The 17,728-nt window shown below is 47.8% G+C and overlaps 1 protein-coding gene across 1 annotated transcript in view; it reads left to right on the top strand.

The window, feature by feature from the left end:
* HIP1 (huntingtin interacting protein 1) overlaps window positions 1–17,728 on the top strand; it is a 153,161-nt gene that overhangs the window by 94,511 nt on the left and 40,922 nt on the right. The window contains exons 2-4 of the mRNA XM_058710848.1: window positions 6,972–7,035; window positions 9,652–9,794; window positions 10,029–10,085. Coding sequence (XP_058566831.1) covers window positions 6,972–7,035; window positions 9,652–9,794; window positions 10,029–10,085 — 264 coding nt within the window. The remainder of the gene's footprint in view (window positions 1–6,971; window positions 7,036–9,651; window positions 9,795–10,028; window positions 10,086–17,728) is intronic.

Below are 17,728 nucleotides of genomic sequence, written 5' to 3' on the forward strand. Positions count from 1 at the left end.
TCCTCACCCATCACCAGCCTGGTCCTCCCCAGCGGACCCCTTTCTGCCCTGCGTCTCGGCATCGGGCCCTGGGGAGGAAGGTTCTCCCAGCCCTGTGTTGGCTGAGCCCAGTTCGTGGAGGCCATCTCAGGGGCGCAGGCTGGTTGGGGGAAGGATGAGACCTGAGACCAACTTGCAGGTGTGAAAAGCGCCCTTCCTCTGGTCTGTTTCCCTCAGGCTCCAAACCAGATGAGGGGAAGCACACTGTAAGGTGTCACCAGCTCCCAGCCCGTCCCCAGGCCGCTGGCGGCCACCAGCTGTGCCTTTGCTCAGCCACCTGCACCCCACGTGCTCTTGGCATTTCCTTTCTCTGCCTTCCTTCTATCTCACTTTCTGCTTTCCCCTTCTGCTGCCCCGCCTGGTCTCACATTTCTGTCCGTGTGGCGCCGGGCGGGGACCCCTCCGGTCCCTCGCTTTGGGACCTGCCGCCCCGACCCTGCCACATCTTCTCTGCCCGGCCCCGCCATGGAACCTTCGCGAGCCAGCCCAGCCTTGGCAGCCCAAGCACGGGGCCCCTGCCAGGAGCTGTGTGCGTGGCCGGACAGTGCCCAGCTGGCCCCCAGAGGCTGAGCCCAGGCCCCGCTTCCCGCAGCAGCAAGGCCCCACGGTTTTCCATTGGGTGCAGCCTGGCCGAGGCTACCCTAAAGGAGCAGAGGAAGGGGCTGGAGAAGGAGAAGGAGGCGCTTGGGAGAATGTCCCCCTTCCCGCGGTGCCTGCTGATAATTGGCTCTCCGGAACCAGCTCGGGACACAAGGGCCAGCTGGGCCAGGAAGCAGTGCACAATGCTGCTCTTTCAGGGGGGACTCTGCGTGGTCGCCGGTCTTGTGTGACTCCAGGGAAATCTGGAGTACAGCCTGTTCTCAGAGGACGTTCTCGAACCCCGACTTCTCACTCTCTGTCCTGGGAGGGTCCCCGCAGCATCACCTGGTTCCTGATGATTTCTTGCAGGGAGAGTCTGGGGAGGGGAGGGAAAGGGAAAAGATTTTCTCAAGGAACCATGAATCATTGCGTACCTGGTGCTTTTTTTTTTTTTTTTTTTAATTTTTATTTTTGGGACAGAGAGAGACAGAGCATGAACGGGGGAGGGGCAGAGAGAGAGGGAGACACAGAATCCGAAACGGGCTCCAGGCTCCGAGCCATCAGCCCAGAGCCTGACGCGGGGCTCGAACTCACTGACCGCGAGATCGTGACCTGGCTGAAGTCGGACGCTTAACCGACTGCGCCACCCAGGCGCCCCCCTGGTGCTTTTTAGAGGGGGAGCCTGGGAAGCAAGCCACTCCTTAATCACTTGATGGTTTACTAAGACTCTGCGCCTGCCTTAGCAGCTGTGGGCCCTCGAGGGAAGAAGGCAGGTCCTTGCCCTCGGGAGTTTAATCTCGGTGGGGAGGTGAGACAACATGCCAAGTGTCAAACTCTAAGAAAAATTGGAATTCAAGAAGAAGGTTGGAAAGAACTTATTGGCCAGAGTGGCCTGGCCGGTCTAAAGGATGGTAAAGTTTGGTCTGCCCTGGGAAGACGGGCAGAATTTGGAACGTAGAAGGAAGTAGAACATGTGTGTTATGAAATTTTACAGAACTACAGGAAAGTCGTCGTCGTAGCTGGGAACTTCTGTCCTGGAAACATCCTGGTGTCCGACGTTCCGAGGACCCCCGAGGGCCCACAGCCTGCCATTACGAGCCCAGAATGCTGAGGCTCAGCCCTGCCAACGAGCCCAATAAATCTCTGGCTCAGAAACCGGGCGGCCTGCCTACAGCCGTGGGCCGGGCTCTCTGGGGCACTTGTACGTTAGGGAAGCGTTGGTCGGGGAACTTGGGGCATGTGGGCCACAGTAATGGAAAACTCCAGTGAGCTGCAAGTGAAGGGGCCGGGGCAGCCTCCACAGGGGCGGGCAGGCAGGGCTTGCGGGGGTCAGGGAGCTGTTGGTTTGGGCAGAAACTTCATTCCGCAGCCCAGCGCCAGGCTGGGCCCTTGGTCAGTGTCCTAGACTCGTACTGGGGGCTGCGACTATATGTGCACGTGGAAATTGTTCCACGCTTTCCTTTTTTTTTTTTTTTTTAAGTTTATTTATTTTTGAGAAAGAGGGAGAGAGAGAGTGCACACTTAAGAGTGGGGGAAGGACAGAGAGAGGGAGACAGAGAATCTCAAGCCGGCTCCGCATTGTTAACGTACAGCCTGATGGGCTGCTCAGTCTCACCAGTCTGAGCTCGTGACCTGAGCTGAGATCAAGTGTCAGACACTTAACTAACTGAGCCACCCAGGTGCCGCTGAGTAGTGTTTTATGTGTGAGTTGATCCTGCATAGAGTTGGAACAGTCCCCTCCCTCATTCTGAACACTATACTCCTTTTCATACAGCCAGAGCTCAGATTTGCATTTTGACCAATCACATCATAGTGTCACTTACAGTAAGTTAGCAGGCAAATAAAACACCTAATTTATTTCACAAGGGCTGATTTGAATCCTGCTTCCTCTGTGCCAGAGAGTTAGATCTAAATATAGGAAATCTCTTTGCTACCTACTGGGTTGCATATTGGGAAATGTTACTGTGGAAAGCATTTGGATTCTGATTCTGTGTTCCTGATGTGGAGGGCCATGTCTGCTATGGGGATGGTGACTCAGGGGCTGAGCTAGAGCCACATCGCAGAGTCTGGTTCTCAGCGGAGTCTCAGAGTCTGGTTCTCACTCCACTCATTGGAGTGGCCTTGGGCAACCTACTTGGCTGTGGTTTCCTCATCTGTGAAATGGGGGCGGTTAATACTAATACTCACCTACTTGGAGGCTATAGAATTAGGAGATTTTTTTTTTTTCAACTTTTTTTTTTTTATTTATTTTTGGGACAGAGAGAGACAGAGCATGAACGGGGGAGGGGCAGAGAGAGAGGGAGACACAGAATCAGAAACAGGCTCCAGGCTCCGAGCCATCAGCCCAGAGCCTGACGCGGGGCTCGAACTCACGGACCGCGAGATCGTGACCTGGCTGAAGTCGGACGCTTAACCGACTGCGCCACCCAGGCGCCCCTAGAATTAGGAGATTTTAATAAGATAATGAACACAAAATGTTTATTATTAGCACGGGGCCTGGGAGCAAACACTCATTAGCTGTCAGTAACTTGATGATTATAACCACTGCTGTTTCTGGTTCACGTCCTCCTTCTTTTAAAAATGACTGTTTCTCACCCCTAAGGTGCCCTCCTCTGCAGCATCTTCGATGCTCCCCCTGCTGTGTCCCCTGTACCTGGGAGCTCCTATCGGCCAGTCCTGTTTTTAGAGCCCACCTTCCACTGGGCTCTTGGCATTTTAATTTCTGTCATTTTGGCCGAGGCTTTACTCCCTCATTTCTCTGTTGTCACTAGCTTCCTCCTGCGTCTCCCTACCTCCAGGTTCCGTCCTCTTCTGCCTGTGGCCTTCACACCCCTGCCGCTTCCCCACTGGCACCCAGCACCGCCTCCCTCTCTGGCTCCCCGTCCCCACCCTGCCTCCGTGCTGCCCTCCAGCCACGCAGCCCGCACGCGCTCTGGTTGCCTGTCCTCTGTGACCCTGACCTAGACAGCCCCTCCACAGTCCAGAGCTGTCACGATGGCTCAGGGCTGGGATCCAGCTGACCAAGATTGGAAGTGAATAGCATGACCTCAGGCAAGCTGCTTGGCCTTCCTGTGCAACAGTCATAGGTGCCCCTGAGTTTGAATGAGCCATAACTGAGAGAAGTAGGTGAATTGCAGGGATAATTACAGTACCTGGGACAGGTCACACCACCTTCTTCCTCTAAGCGGTGTCCCCCTGGAGCAGTATCATGATTTCCAGGGGCTTCTGCCTCCTGTCAATGTTTAGAGCACAGAACATGTGCAGCGTGCAGCCCACACACAAACACATACAGGATCTGTAGTTCCAGACTCATGATATATTATTTTAAGGGAATTGTAAGGTGTTGGGTTTTCTTATTGTTGCAAGCAAGACTCATAGTGACCGTGAGCTTGGGCACTTGGTCAGTACGGTTTAAAGACGTATTTGTGGGGGCGCCTGGGTGGCTCAGTCGGTTAAGCGTCTGACTCTTGGTTTCGGCTCAGGTCACGATCTCACGGTTCGTGGGTTCAAGCTCCGCATCGGGCTCCGCACTGGCAGTGCAGAGCCTGCTTGGGATTCTCTCTCTCCTACTCTCTCTGCCCTTCCTCTGTTTGTGCTTTTATTCTCTCAAAATAAATAAAATTTTTAAAAAATTAAAACACTTAGAAGAGAACGTAGGAGTCTACCAGTATAATCCAGGGTCAGGAAAAACCTTAAGTACACGCAGAAGCGGTCAAAGTTGAGGTGAGCATACTTAACTATGTAAGACAGTCGAGCCGCCTGGTTGGGTCAGTTGGTTGAGCATCTGACTTTGGCTCAGGTCATGATCTGTCGGTTCGTGAGTTCTAGCCCCGCGTCAGGCTCTGTGCTGACAGCTCAGAGCCTGGAGTCTGTTTTGGATTATGTACCTCCCTCTCTCTCTGTTCCCCTCCCGCTTGCACTCTCTCTCTCTCAAAAATAAATAAACATTAAAAAAATTAAAAAACAAACTATCTAAGGCAGTCAACAACCATGAGCACATGTAAGGAAATACTCAGAACTCACTAGCAGTCAGTGAAATACAAAATACAGTCACAGTGAAGCGTCACCATACCCATAAGACCAGCAAAAATGGTGATGGTGGGGACGCTTTTGTACATTGTCAGTGGAAATGTGAACCATTAGGGTCTTTTCGGAATGCAACATGGCAAGCTTATCTGGATCCTGACTAGAAGAAATGCAAGAAAGTTTTCCTGTTTTCACACAACAGGGAAATCTGAACACCTAACTAACCATTTGATGATATTAAGGAATTATCCTTAAATTTTTTTTTAATTTTTATTTATTTTTGAGAGAGAGAGATGGGGGGAGGAACAGAGAGAGGGAGACAGGATCCAAAGTGGGCTCCACACTGACAGCAAAGAGCCCAGTGTGGGCTCGAACTCACAACCCTGCAAGACCACGACCTGAGCCAAAGTCGGACACTCAACCGACTGAGCCACCCAAGCGCCCCCATCCTTAAAAGTTTAGGTGTGATAATAGTATTATGGTTTAATTTTAAATTTTTTAAAAAATTTTTACATTTATTTATTCTTGAGACACAGAGAGAGACAGAGCACAAGCGGGGGAGGGGCAGAGAGAGAGAATGAGACACAGAGTCCAAAGCAGGCTCCAGACTCTGAGCTGTCAGCACTGAGCCCGTGGCAGGGCTCGAACTCACGAGCTGTGAGATCATGACCTGAGCCCAAGTCGGATGCTCAACCGACTGAGCCACCCAGGTGCCCCGGTTTAATTTTTAAATTGTTCTTTTTTTTTTTTTTTTTTTCTGTAAGAGGTTCATCCTGAACCTCTGGGATTTTACTTCAGATAATCCAGAGAGCAAGGGCATCAGAGGCTGACAGGAGAAAGCAAGGGTCAGCATACTTAACAGGCACTGGCCGAATCCCCACCACTGCCTGGTTTTTGTGCATAAAGTTTTATTTGGAACACAGCCACACTCATTTGGTTATGTATTTGTTTAGTATCTCTGAGGCTCCTTTCGTGCTCCAACTTTTGCAAAATTGAGGACTTTCAGCAGAGAGCCATGTGGCCCACAAAGCCTAAAATACCCACTAACTGGCCCTTACAGAAAATGTTTGTGACCCCTGGTCCATAAGGAAGTGGATTTGGCTGCAAGTTCATAAGGGTTGACACTGGGGGCTGTGTGGGCCATGTTTGTCTATGTTTGGATCTTTCCATAATGGCAGATTTTAAAAAAAATCACAACACTTTGACCCAGTGTATCCCACTCCTGGAAATCTACCCATTGGGAATGAAGGCATCAATATGTATAAGCATGCTTACTAAAATGGTTTACAGTGGTTAAAAAAGTTGTTTGATGGCCTGCCAGCACGGGAATGCTTGTATAAATCATGCCCACCCACACCATGAAATATTATACTGTCTCTTTAAAGAATGAGCTAGAATTTTACCATGCCGCTTGGAGAATTTTTCATAAGATGTTTTCAAGTGAGAAAAGGAGGATGTTGAAAAGTCTGTGCTTGGTGATCGCATTTCTATAGAACAGTGGCAGAATTAACCCCTTTGGTAGGGAGGGGTGTGTGTGTGTGTGTGTGATGCATAACATGTTAACGTGGCTTAGGGTCAAATGCCAACTATGGAAAAGCACAGCAAAACAGAAAAAGGAGAAAAACTGTACTTAAGCAGCCTCCATGATAGGATCCCATTTCGTCTTTCCGTAAGTTGTATCCATAGGTACACACGATTTGCTAAATTCCAAAGGGAGTTACGATTTTTAACACAACTGGAAAGGAGTGGGTATTGTTAATGCCTTGTAAGTAAGGAAATAAAAGGGAATTTGGTTAGGGTTGGAAGATGCCCAGGAGTGGGAAAACAAGGAGTTCCAGTGACCCCGCCGCAGACCTGGGCTGGCTAGGGAAGCCTCCGTGGAAGGCTCTCGTGGTGAGAGAGGGGCGGCTGGGTGGCCTTTGGGCCGCAGCCGCTCCCTGAGCTCAGCCTCTTCCTCCTGCTCCCGGAGAAATAATGTTTCCCTGGGGGATGAAAAGCATCCCTTTGTGCAGGCTTTAATTGCCACGCTGTTGTATCGAGTGAATGAGTGGCAGGCGGGCACAGCAGCTGGGCACAGCCAATGCCAGGCAGCAAAGCCCGCTGCCTTAGGACAGCCTGGGCCAGCTGGCCTGGGAGCGTTGCCCACCTCTGCCCCCCACAGCCCCACCTCCTCCGACCCGGACCCTGGTCCCGGAGGGGTCCTCAGAGCACTGGGGAGGAGTCACTGGAGGGAGAGAAAGGGGTGGGGCACCTGGGAGGGTCTCAGACACTCTAGAAGCTTATTCATCTCAGCCTCCTTTCCCCTCCCCCTCCCTCTTGTTTTTCAGACTGTCAGCATCAATAAGGCCATTAATACGCAGGAAGTGGCTGTAAAGGAAAAACACGCCAGAAATATCCTTTTGGATGTTGTTTGGAAGACTGACCCCAAGGAGGGTCAGGTTGTGGGGACTGAGGTCAGGGCGAGGCATCCTTGCTCAGCTGCAGGAAGGGGAACCCCCACATCGGCCAGGCCTCCTGCAGGGTTTGAGAAGCTCGGTTGGCAGCAGCTGGCCTTCGAGACCACAGCTCATCATGAAGGGACCCAAGGACCCCGCCCGGCCTAGGACTTGAGCTCCTCAGAACTGCCAAGTCCCTTGACATTACTTTCCTTTGAGAGATTTTCTCGGGCCACAGGAGTGACTTTTCACCTGTGTCCTCAAAGCACTTCAGGCCCTGCACTTGGCCCATAGGGCCACACTGACCACCCCCTTGGGAACATGATCGTCTCCCCTTCTCTGATCATGAAACCCAAGCAAAAGGTCTCGGCTGCAATGGTTGGCCTTACGAAAGCGCAGGGGCTCCACCAGGGAAATAAGATCCACCTGTGTGGGCCAGTTCACCCCCAAAGGCAGCAGGGGTGAAGAAGACAAGGACCCCAAGGTGGCTTAGGGAGCTGGTGGCTTGGAGGTTCTCACCAATCGCACCTCCTGGCCCCCACGCCAAGTTTGAACCTGGGCCACTACCATCATGGGTCGTGTCTTCGGAGAGAAGCGCAGGCGGCATCCTGGCTGATGGGTCCTTTGGGATCTGCCCTTGAGGTATAGAGACCAAGAGCTGGAGGGCTGATCCTCAAAGGCCCAAGGAGAGGCTGCTGGTGTGTGCAGCTCGGGGCGAGTGGAGGCTGGGCTTCGGCCTGGGACAAACAGCTCCTTCTTGCCTGGGCTCATCGTGGTGGCAGGGACACAGCCAGTCAGCTCAAAACCGCTCATCTTGAAGCCGTCCCACCTCAGCCCCTTAAGGTGGCGGAAGAAGCCCCGGACTGCCGGTGCGATGCCCCACACCTGTCAAGCCCCTGGGAAGTGTTGCTAAAAGCACGTGCTGCTCCTACTGGTGGAAACGCAGCTTGTGTTTGGTGGGAAGATACTTTGGTTGGATTTAGGGTTTAGCTGCAGGATGGGGGCTCTAGAACTTTGCCCAGGTACCCCAGAAGCCTGGCTCAACAGTGAGCCTAGGGAGACCTTGTAGACCTCGTCCTTTTATCCCCACAAAGGCACAGTCCCCTTGCTCTACTGAGTCGAGAAAAGCCTTCATTATAAGTGGCCCAACTGCTGGCCCCGCCCTGCCAAAAATACTGATCAGTCCAAATGAGACAGGAAATAAAGAGAGAGACAGTTTTCAGAGACTAGTGTGCTGCAGATGGGGGACTGGCAGGGCCATATCACACCCTCTCAGGAAGGCTGCCTGGGGTGATGGAAGGGACACCAGGAGATTCTGGAATCCCTCCTCTACAGCAGTCTGGCTTGCTCTGGAGCCTCGAATGGGTCCAGCGGGGGGGCCTCCAAGAGTCTTCGTCCCCTTGTCTGTCACATGAAAGACCTGGGCCAAAGAAGATTTGAAACGTCTAATGTTCCAGCTGTAACATTCTGTGAGTCTCTCTGCTTCACCGTTAAGAGGTGGATAAACATTGAAAGGGTAATTCCATAGGGTAGGGTTTTAAAGCCTAAAGATATCACACAACCTTTATTCTTTATTGATTTTTTTTTAAAAGACTGTCAGCCACCCTCAGTAACAATTGGATAAGCATTTGGAAGTCTGACGTCAGAAATGCTGTTCAGACAACCATTTATCCTTAGGTGCCTAACTGTGCCCGCCCCCACCGCGGCATCCACTCCTAGAGGGCTGGCGACTGAGTCTTAACTTTTTTTTATATCCCTGAGTGCCGTTTATAGTGCCTGACACGCAATGGGTGCATTAAAATGCTTATGAAATCAAAGGACAGAAAGGTCTCCTTGCCTCTTTCAAAGTCAGGGTGGCTGGCTAGCTTTCTGCAGAGGGGTTGGGAGCTATCTACCGCTCCTCTTGGCTTCTGTCTAGCCCGAGGGGGCTGTACTTGAGGGGAGACTGTAGTCATTGCAGAAATCACTCTAAGACCAAAAGCTGACTTCAGATTCTTAGACCCAGAAGTCTGTGTTCAAGCTCATCCCCTCTCGAAATGTAAATTTCAGTCTGGGGAAGGAACTTTATGATACCTTCCAGCTCAGAAGCAAAACAACATGTGTTCTGGATGAGTCATGAAGTTCCCTGACCCGAGGCAAGTTTTTCTGGCCTGCTTGGCACCTTGCTTCTTACCTAAGCTTTGACAAAGAAGCCTGTAGTTCTGGGGAAAGACCTGCACTTGGGGGTTGATGGTGCCTAGTAATTGGGTGTGTGAGGCCTATTTAAACGAACAATTAACGAAGGAAGTGTGGACATCCCCTACTGAGCCCAAAGGGGCTCACGAATTCCACATACAGAGAATTCAGAGTATTGGGAGATTAATGCATCCCTGGTTGAGGCCAGGCAGCTTTGCAGAAGCGGTGGGGTGTACGAGTCATTTTAGGTTTGGGGGGACAGGCTTCCAATGTGGTCAATAGTATTGTAATAGTGTCGTATGACGATAGGTTGCTAGTGGCCTGTTGCAGCCTCCACCCCAGGGATTGGCTGCCCGAGGCAGGGCCCGTGCCTTTGTTTTCCATGACCCTCCCTCACCGTGCATCCTGGGCACCCACCATGAGAAAGGGGCACAGACCTTTTGGTCTGTTGTCAACCGGCTGCCCCTCTCTAGCAACGCTGTCCTCTGCTGGAAGTTCTGCCACGTGTTTCACAAACTCCTCCGAGATGGACACCCAAACGTGAGTTCCTGGGGCCGCAGGGGTGACCAGGGAGCCCGGGGCCCCTGCGGGGAAAGTGGGATCGCCTGGGGCACAGGGGCCGCTGGCCACTCCCGCCCTGAGGGCCTTTTGGTTACTGGTGAGAGGAGGGCTTGTCTGTCTGGTCAGCCTCCCTGACTGCCCCAGCCCCATCTTCTACTATCCTCTGTCTCCTTGCCTTCTCGTCTCTCATCGGCGGATCCCTTCCCTCTCCAGGTCCTGAAGGACTCTCTGAGATACAAAAATGAACTGAGTGACATGAGCAGGATGTGGGTGAGTTTGGAGATGCAGCCGGGGGCCATCTGCACCTTCTTACCCCTCCCCAGAGGCCATAGAACAAGGACCATGGACCGCAATGAATTTATGTCTTTCAACTTGCTTAGAATTTCTCTCATGAACATCACAGAGGGGTCAAAGATGGCCCCCAAACAGTACCACGATATCCATAGTCTTACTCGGGGGCCCTGGTAGCCGTAGGGAAGTTCTAGGGCCTGAGAGCTTCTCCTGCCAATGGAAGCTTACATCAGAATGTGCTCCAGGCACTGGGATCCCTCAGCAGTGACTGCCACCGTTCCTGTGTCTTTCCTTCCGATGGCCCCGTGCAGGTCGCAGTACATTGAGAACCAGCATTCCCAATTCTTAATGTCAGGGCTTTTTCTTTCCTGTCTAGGGATTCTCAGTGCCTTAGGATGAAGGAGGAGGTAGGTGGTGTTATCAGCATCAATTGAAAAAGAAGGTTTTTATACACACACCAGAATCCCTCTAGATTCTGTTGTCCGAGGAGTATGTGTGTAGATGGGGTGTAATCTGCATTTTGAAGCCTCTCCCGGGTTGATTCTGATACGTCTCATTGCCCCCACTGGTTGAGAACTCCAGCCCTTTCCTTCAAATTCTTACCTGTATCTGTCTGCACTCACAGAATGTTATGTCATCCAGTCCACCCATTGCTGACAAGAATACAGGCCCAGAGAGGGAAGCAGCTCTTCCTACATAACAGGCTAGGTAGTCTGAATAAAGCTGAGGGGAGCACCTAGGTGACTCAGTTGACTCTTGATTTCAGATCAGGTCATGATCTCACAGTTTGTGAGTTCAAGCCCTTCATCAGGCTCTGCACTGACAATGCCGAGCCTGCTTAGGATTCTCCCTCTCTCTCTGCCTCTCTCCTACTTGTGCACGTGTGCGCGCTCTCGCGCTCTCTCGCGCGCTCTCTCTCTCTCAAAATAAATAAGTAAACTTAAAAAAAAAAAAAGCTGAGAGTTGTCCCCAGATCTCCCAAGTGCATATTGGAGAGCTTTCTATTATTATATCTCTAAACACGGGAAGCTTAGGTCTTTTTTGTTAGAATTTGCCTGGTGTGCCTTTTTCCTTCCTTTTAAAACTTTTGACTTTTCTAGGGGCGCTGGGTGGCTCAGTCAGCTAAGCATCCGACTTCGGCTCGGGTCACGATCTCACGGCCCGTGAGTTCGAGCCCTGCGTTGGGCTCTGTGCCGACAGCTCAGAGCCTGGAGCCTGTTTCGGATTCTGTGTCTCCCTCTCTCTCTGACCCTCCCCCGTTCATGCTCTGTCTCTCTCTGTCTCAAAAAAAAAACGTTTAAAAATTTTTTTTTTAAAATAAAAATAAAAAAAATAAAACTTTTGACTTTTCTATATTCTATGTCTTAGAAAAGTCCCTTATAAATAGCATTTCATTGGATTTTTGTTGTTGCTTTTCTTCAAGATAGCAGCCTTTGTCTTTTAACTGTACATTTACTCCATTTACATTTATTATAATGCATGATATTTTTAGATTTATATCTTCTATCTTAGTTTGTGCTATTTTCCCCTTGTTTTATGTTTCTCTTTCTCTTCATTTCTTGTCTTCTTTGGATTGATTGGGTATTTTTTTTTTCTCATTCCATTTTTCCCTCATTACTAGTTAGGAGATTTTTTTTAAACTCTCCTTTTATTTTTTATTTTTTTGGTATGTTTTCCAATAATTACAAAATACACATTTAGCTTATCAAGAGCTAAAATTCCTGTCTTTATCTGTTTCCTATTAACACAAAAACCTTAGAATATTTTCCCTCCATGCCGTCCCTATAAGCTTGTAGGTTATTGTTGTTGTGTATTTTAATTTTGGTTTTGTTTTTCTTTTTAGACTCTATAAGATCTTTTGGTTTAATTGTTTTATTCAGTCCTCTTTGTTTCTTTAGATCTCAGTTGAATCTAACTTTAAATCTTTAAATATAACGTCCAGGATTACTTTTTTTCTGCCTGAATTATTTTCTTTAGAACTTCCTTTAGTGAGAATCTCATGGTGGCAGATAACCGATTTCACTTGTTTGGGAATGTCTTTATTTCACCCTCCTACATGGAATATACTTTGTCTGGGCTTAGGATTCTGGGGTGACAGTTTTCCTCAGCACATGGACAGTATTATTCAAGATACCCTTCCACTGACTTCTGGCTTCCATCATTTTCAGGAAGTCGGCTGTCAGACTCATTGTCCCTTCTTTGAAGCAAATCTGCATTTCCTCTGGCCATTTTTAAGATCTTACCATGTATAGGTGCAAATTTATTGTGGATTCCTTAGACTTTTTAAATCTCTAGGTTAGTATCTCTTATCAGTTATGAAAAATTCTCTTTGTCTCTTCAACTATTGTCTTTCCTCTGTTCTGTCTTTTCCTCTGAGACTTTGGGTATATCCGTCTTTCTCATTCTATCCCCCAGTATCTTTTTTTTTTTTTTTTTTTGAGTAAGCTCTACTCCCTATGTGGGGCTTAAACTCATGACCCCAAGATCAAGAGTCACATGCTCTATCAACAGAGCCAGCCAGGCATCCACCACTACCACCACCACCAATGTCTTTAGACTTGTGTTTCATTGTTTTCTACCTGCTTATCCCTTTACTGTATTCTGGATAACCTCAGTAGATCTAGCTTTCATTTTATTTGTCCCCTTTTCAGCTGGATCTCATCTGTTAAACCTTTTCATTATATAATTATAATTTTAGTCTAGCTTTCATTTCTTGGAGTTCTTTTTTTCCCTCCAAATCTGCTTGTCATTTTTTATGATTTCTTGTGCCCTGCATGTATTTTGAAGCAGACTCTGACTTATTTAAACAAATTAAAGGGTGATTTCATGTATCACTTCTTATACTTCCATTATCTAGAGACCTTTGAGATATGTTTCTGCTGTCCATTGTTTTTGATGAATGCTGTTTGTGCTATGGAGTTTCTTTTTGTGCTTAGTTATTTTTTACTGTGAGGTGCTCATTTTCCTAGGAATCTTATTTGTGGGAACTCTTTGAAGTCTATAATGAAGGCAGGTTCCTCCAGAGAGAATGGGCATTTGCCTCCATTAAGATCACTCTAAGTTAAATCCTCAGCTTAAGGTTTTGTGAATTCCAGGAAGATTCCCTTGAGCTTTGGCTCCTTTGGGTCCATTTCCAAGGAGTTGTTTTTCCCTCCTTCTGATCACAACAGTGGTTCAAGGGCCTCAGGGAGGACTTTTTTGGTGCAGGAGTGCTGGGATCTGTGTTATGTCCAGTTCACCTTTAGTTCTCCTACACCAGGAAGGCAGTCTTTGGCTCTTCCCCCAGACTCTTCAACTTCAGCAGGGCTAAGTTCACACCTGGCCCCTGAGGCTCAGAAAACCAAGTTCAGTTCACCTGGTGAGGCAAAACCCCTGTCCCTGCCAACTCCATCACCCCAGTATTCCATATTTTCTCCTAGTAGCTGTAAGGGCTTGGTCCCTGGTCTGAAGATTCCTTACCCTCTCATTAGTTCATTAATGCCTTCAAAGAGAAGTTTTAAATATTTTTCCCAATATTTTAGTAATTTTCGATGGGAAAGTCAGCCCAACGTAATCTGACTCATTATCCAAACTGGCATTCCTTTAGGCCTGTCCTCCTATGTAGTTTTCTCTTCCATTTGACTGAGAGTTTCTAGGTATTAGAAACCTTTTCACTCTTTTTTTTTTTTTCCAAATAAGACCTTATTTTCTTTTAAAGCAAGTTTTATTAGGTTCACAGCAAAGTTGAGCAGAAAGTACGTTAATTTCCCATATACCCCCACCCCTAAATGTAGCCTCCTCTGTTATCAGCATCCCCTACCAGCGTGGTACATTTCTTACAAGTGATGAACCTTCACTGATACATCCTAATCGCCCAAAGTCCGTAGTCTACATTATTGTTCACTTGTGGGGTTGTGGTGTTGTCTATTCTGTGGCTTCGGACAGATGTATCATGACACACATCCATCACTGTGGTATCGTACAGATGAGTTTCACTGACTTAAAAATCCTCTGTGCTCTACCCGTGCATCCCTGCCCATCTCCTGCAGCCCCTGGCAACCACTGGTCTTTTTACTGACTCCACAATTTTGCCTTTTCCAGAGTGTCCTGTAGTTGGAATCCTTTGGTATGTAGCCTTTTCAGACTGGCTTCTTTCTCTTAGTAACATGCAGTTAAGGTTCCTCCATGTCTTTTCATAGCTTGATAGCTCATTTCATTTTTAGTGCTCAGTAATACCCCATTGTCTGAGGGGACCACGGTTTATCCATTCACCAACTAAGGGGCGTCCTGGTTGCTTGCAAGTTTTGGCAGTTATAAATAAAGCTGCTCTAAACATCCACATGCAGATTTTGTCTGGACTAAGTCTTCATCTCCTTTGGGCAAAAACCAAGGAGCGCCATTGCTGTATTTTGTGGTAAGAGTATGTTTACTTTTATGAGAAACTGCCACACCATGTTCAAAAGTGGCTGTATGCTTCTGAATTCCCACCAGCAATGAATGAGAGCTCCCATTGTTCCCTATCTCCTCACTGGAACTTGGTGTTATCAGTGTTCTGGATTTCGGCCATTCTTGTAAGTGTGTACTCCTATTTCAGTGTTGTTTTAATTTGCATTTCCTGGTGACACACAACGGGGAACGTCTCTTCACATGTTTATTTGCGGTCTTCTTTGTGGTGAGGTGTTGGTTAAGGTCTTTGGTGATTTTTTTAAGCAGGTTGTTTGTCTTTTTATCGTTGACTTTTTCTTTTAATTTTTTTTAATGTTTATTTATTTTTGAGAGAGAGAGAGAGAGAGAGACAGAAAGAGACAGAACACAAGCTGGGGAGGGGTAGAGAGAGCAGGAGACACAGAATCCAAAGCAGGCTCCAGGCTCCGAGCTGTCAACTAGAGAGCCCGAAGCGGGGCTCGAACTCACGAACTGTGAGATCATGATGTGAGCTGAAGTCGGATGCTTAACTGACTGAGCCACCCAGGTGCCCCAATTTTTATTGTTGAGTTTTAAGAGAATGTTACATAATCTGGATAACAGTCCTTTATCAGCTACGTTACACTCTGTGGGTTCTCGTTCTGTTAACGGTGATTTTTGCAGACTTTTTTTAATTTTAATGAAGTCTAGCTTGTCAGATATATCTTTCATGGGTCATAATGTTGGTGTTCTAGCTAAAAAATCATTGCTGGGGCACCTGGGTGACTCAGTTGGTTAAGTGTCTGACTCTTGGTTTTGGCTCAGATCATGATCGCACGGTGTGTGACTTTGAGCCCCTCATCGGGCTCTGCACTGATGGTGTAGAACCTGCTTGGGATTCTTTCTTTCCCTCTCTCTCTCTGCCGCCCCACCCCTGCCCCGGTCTCTCTCTCTCTCTCTCTCTCTCTCAAAATAAATAAACTAAACTAAAGTAAAATAAAATAAAATAAAATAAAATAAAATAAAATAAAATAAAAAGTCTTTGCCATACCCAAGGTCATCTGTGTTACCTCCTAGGGTTTGTTTTTGTTTTTTGGTTTTTTTTCAACGTTTTTTATTTATTTTTGGGACAGAGAGAGACATAGCATGAACGGGGGAGGGGCAGAGAGAGAGGGAGACACAGAATCGGAAACAGGCTCCAGGCTCCGAGCCATCAGCCCAGAGCCCGACGCGGGGCTCGAACTCACGGACCGCGAGATCGTGACCTGGCTGAAGTCGGACGCTTAACCGACTGCGCCACCCAGGTGCCCCACCTCCTAGGGTTTTTTATAGTTTTACATTTTACATTGACGTCTATGATCCATTCATATTTTGGTTTTTGATCCTGGTGCGTTTTCGTATGAAGTACAGTTGCCTTTGATGATGAGCATAGTTTCACTTTGTCTTTCTGCTACTTTCTAATTTTTCCATGATGAACAAGTATAATGTGCAACTCATAAAATATGATTCTTCATAGAAATGAATACATTAGGAAATACTGTCATCTCTGGCATTGATATCTTTAACTTCCTCTGATGACCCAACTCCCTTTGGTGCCCTTTGAGGCATGTTTCAGTGGGGTTCCTCTACCTTAGAGGATATAGATGCACCCAGAAGAAAATGTAGAAGTCAGACCTCAAGTGAGAACTACAACTATTCAGATCAAGGGTCCTTTGTGCCAGGGCGCCTGGGTGGCTTAGTCGGTTAAGCTTCCAATTTTGGCTCAGGTCACGATCTCACAGTTCGTAAGTTAGGGCCCCGCATTGGCTTCTCTGCCATCAGCACAGAGCCCGCTTTGCAACCTCTGTCTCCCTCTTTCTCTGCCCCTCCCCTTTTCTCTCTCTTTCTCCCTCTCTCTCTCTCAAAATAAAATAAAACATTAAAAAAAGAGAGTTCTTTGTGCCACCATGTCCTTCCTCCTTTGGGTATAACTGGCAGTTCCAAGCATCACCCTGCTAATTCCAGCTTCTTCCCAGACACCCAGGACACGACCGCATGGGCAGCCTCCATGGGAATGCTTATTTGTCCCCAGCCGGGATCCATCCCATTTCAATCCCCCCTCCATGCGGAATGTTCTAGCCTCTCTTAGTTCGCTGGAGTCCATCTGGAGGAGGTGTTTCCTCTCCTGCAGTTAGAGAGAGACAGAAGGAAGGAAATGGCTTGTAGCCAGACTGTGATTACTAAGGGTGGGAGACTTTAAATTCTTAAATCTGAAGGCTTGTCTAGAATTCATGCAAAGGAAGTTCTCCTGTGTGTACACAAGATGATACCGTAAAAATGTTCGTTGAGATAGAGCTTATAACAGAAAAACTTGCCTACAACTAAAACATACAACACTAGGGAGTTCGTTCGATAAATTACATTACACTCGGATAATAATATCACTGAAAATAATGATACAGGAGAAAATGTGAGAAGATAGAGAAAAAGAAGTATATTAAGTTAAAAAATGGGTTCCATTTTTAAAATTTTATTTAGTTTTAGAGAAAGGGAGAGGGGCTGACAGAGAGAGAGAGAGAGAGAGAGAGAGAGAGAGAGAGAGAATCCCAAGCAGGCTCCTTGCTCAGTGTGGAGTCTGACGCAGGACTAGGAGCCTGATGCAGGGCTTGGTCCCATGACCCTGGGATCATGACTTGAGCCGAAATCAAGAGTCTGGATGCTCAACCAACTGGGCCGCCAGGTGCCTCCCATTTTTAATTTTAAAATAAAGGTAGGACTCAGAGGATTTTTAGGGCAGTGAAAGTATTGTGTATGATACTGTAATTGGCAGGTACAGGACATTATGCATTTGTCACAACATAGAATGTATCACACCAAGAGTGAATCCTAATGCAAATTTCACTTTGGATAATAATGATGAGTCAGTATAGGTTCATCGGTTGGAACAAATGTCCTCTCTTGTGCGGATATTAACAGTGGGGGAGGCTATGTATGTGTGGGAACAGGGGGTATATAGGAGAGCCCTGTACTTTTGGCCTAATTTTGCTGGGAACCTAAAACAGCTCTAAAAAAAACATAATGTCTATTTAGGGGCACCTGGGTGGGTCAGACAGTACAGCATATGACTCTTGATCTCGGGGTCATGAGTTCAAGCCATGTGTTGAGTGCAGAAATTACTTAAATACATAAAACTTAAAAAAAAAATGTCTAGGGGCTCCTGGGTGGCTCAGTCAGTTATGCGTCTGACTTTGGCTCAGGTC

The sequence above is a fragment of the Neofelis nebulosa genome, chromosome 18, assembly GCF_028018385.1.
Source record: "Neofelis nebulosa isolate mNeoNeb1 chromosome 18, mNeoNeb1.pri, whole genome shotgun sequence".
Lineage (NCBI taxonomy): Eukaryota > Metazoa > Chordata > Mammalia > Carnivora > Felidae > Neofelis > Neofelis nebulosa.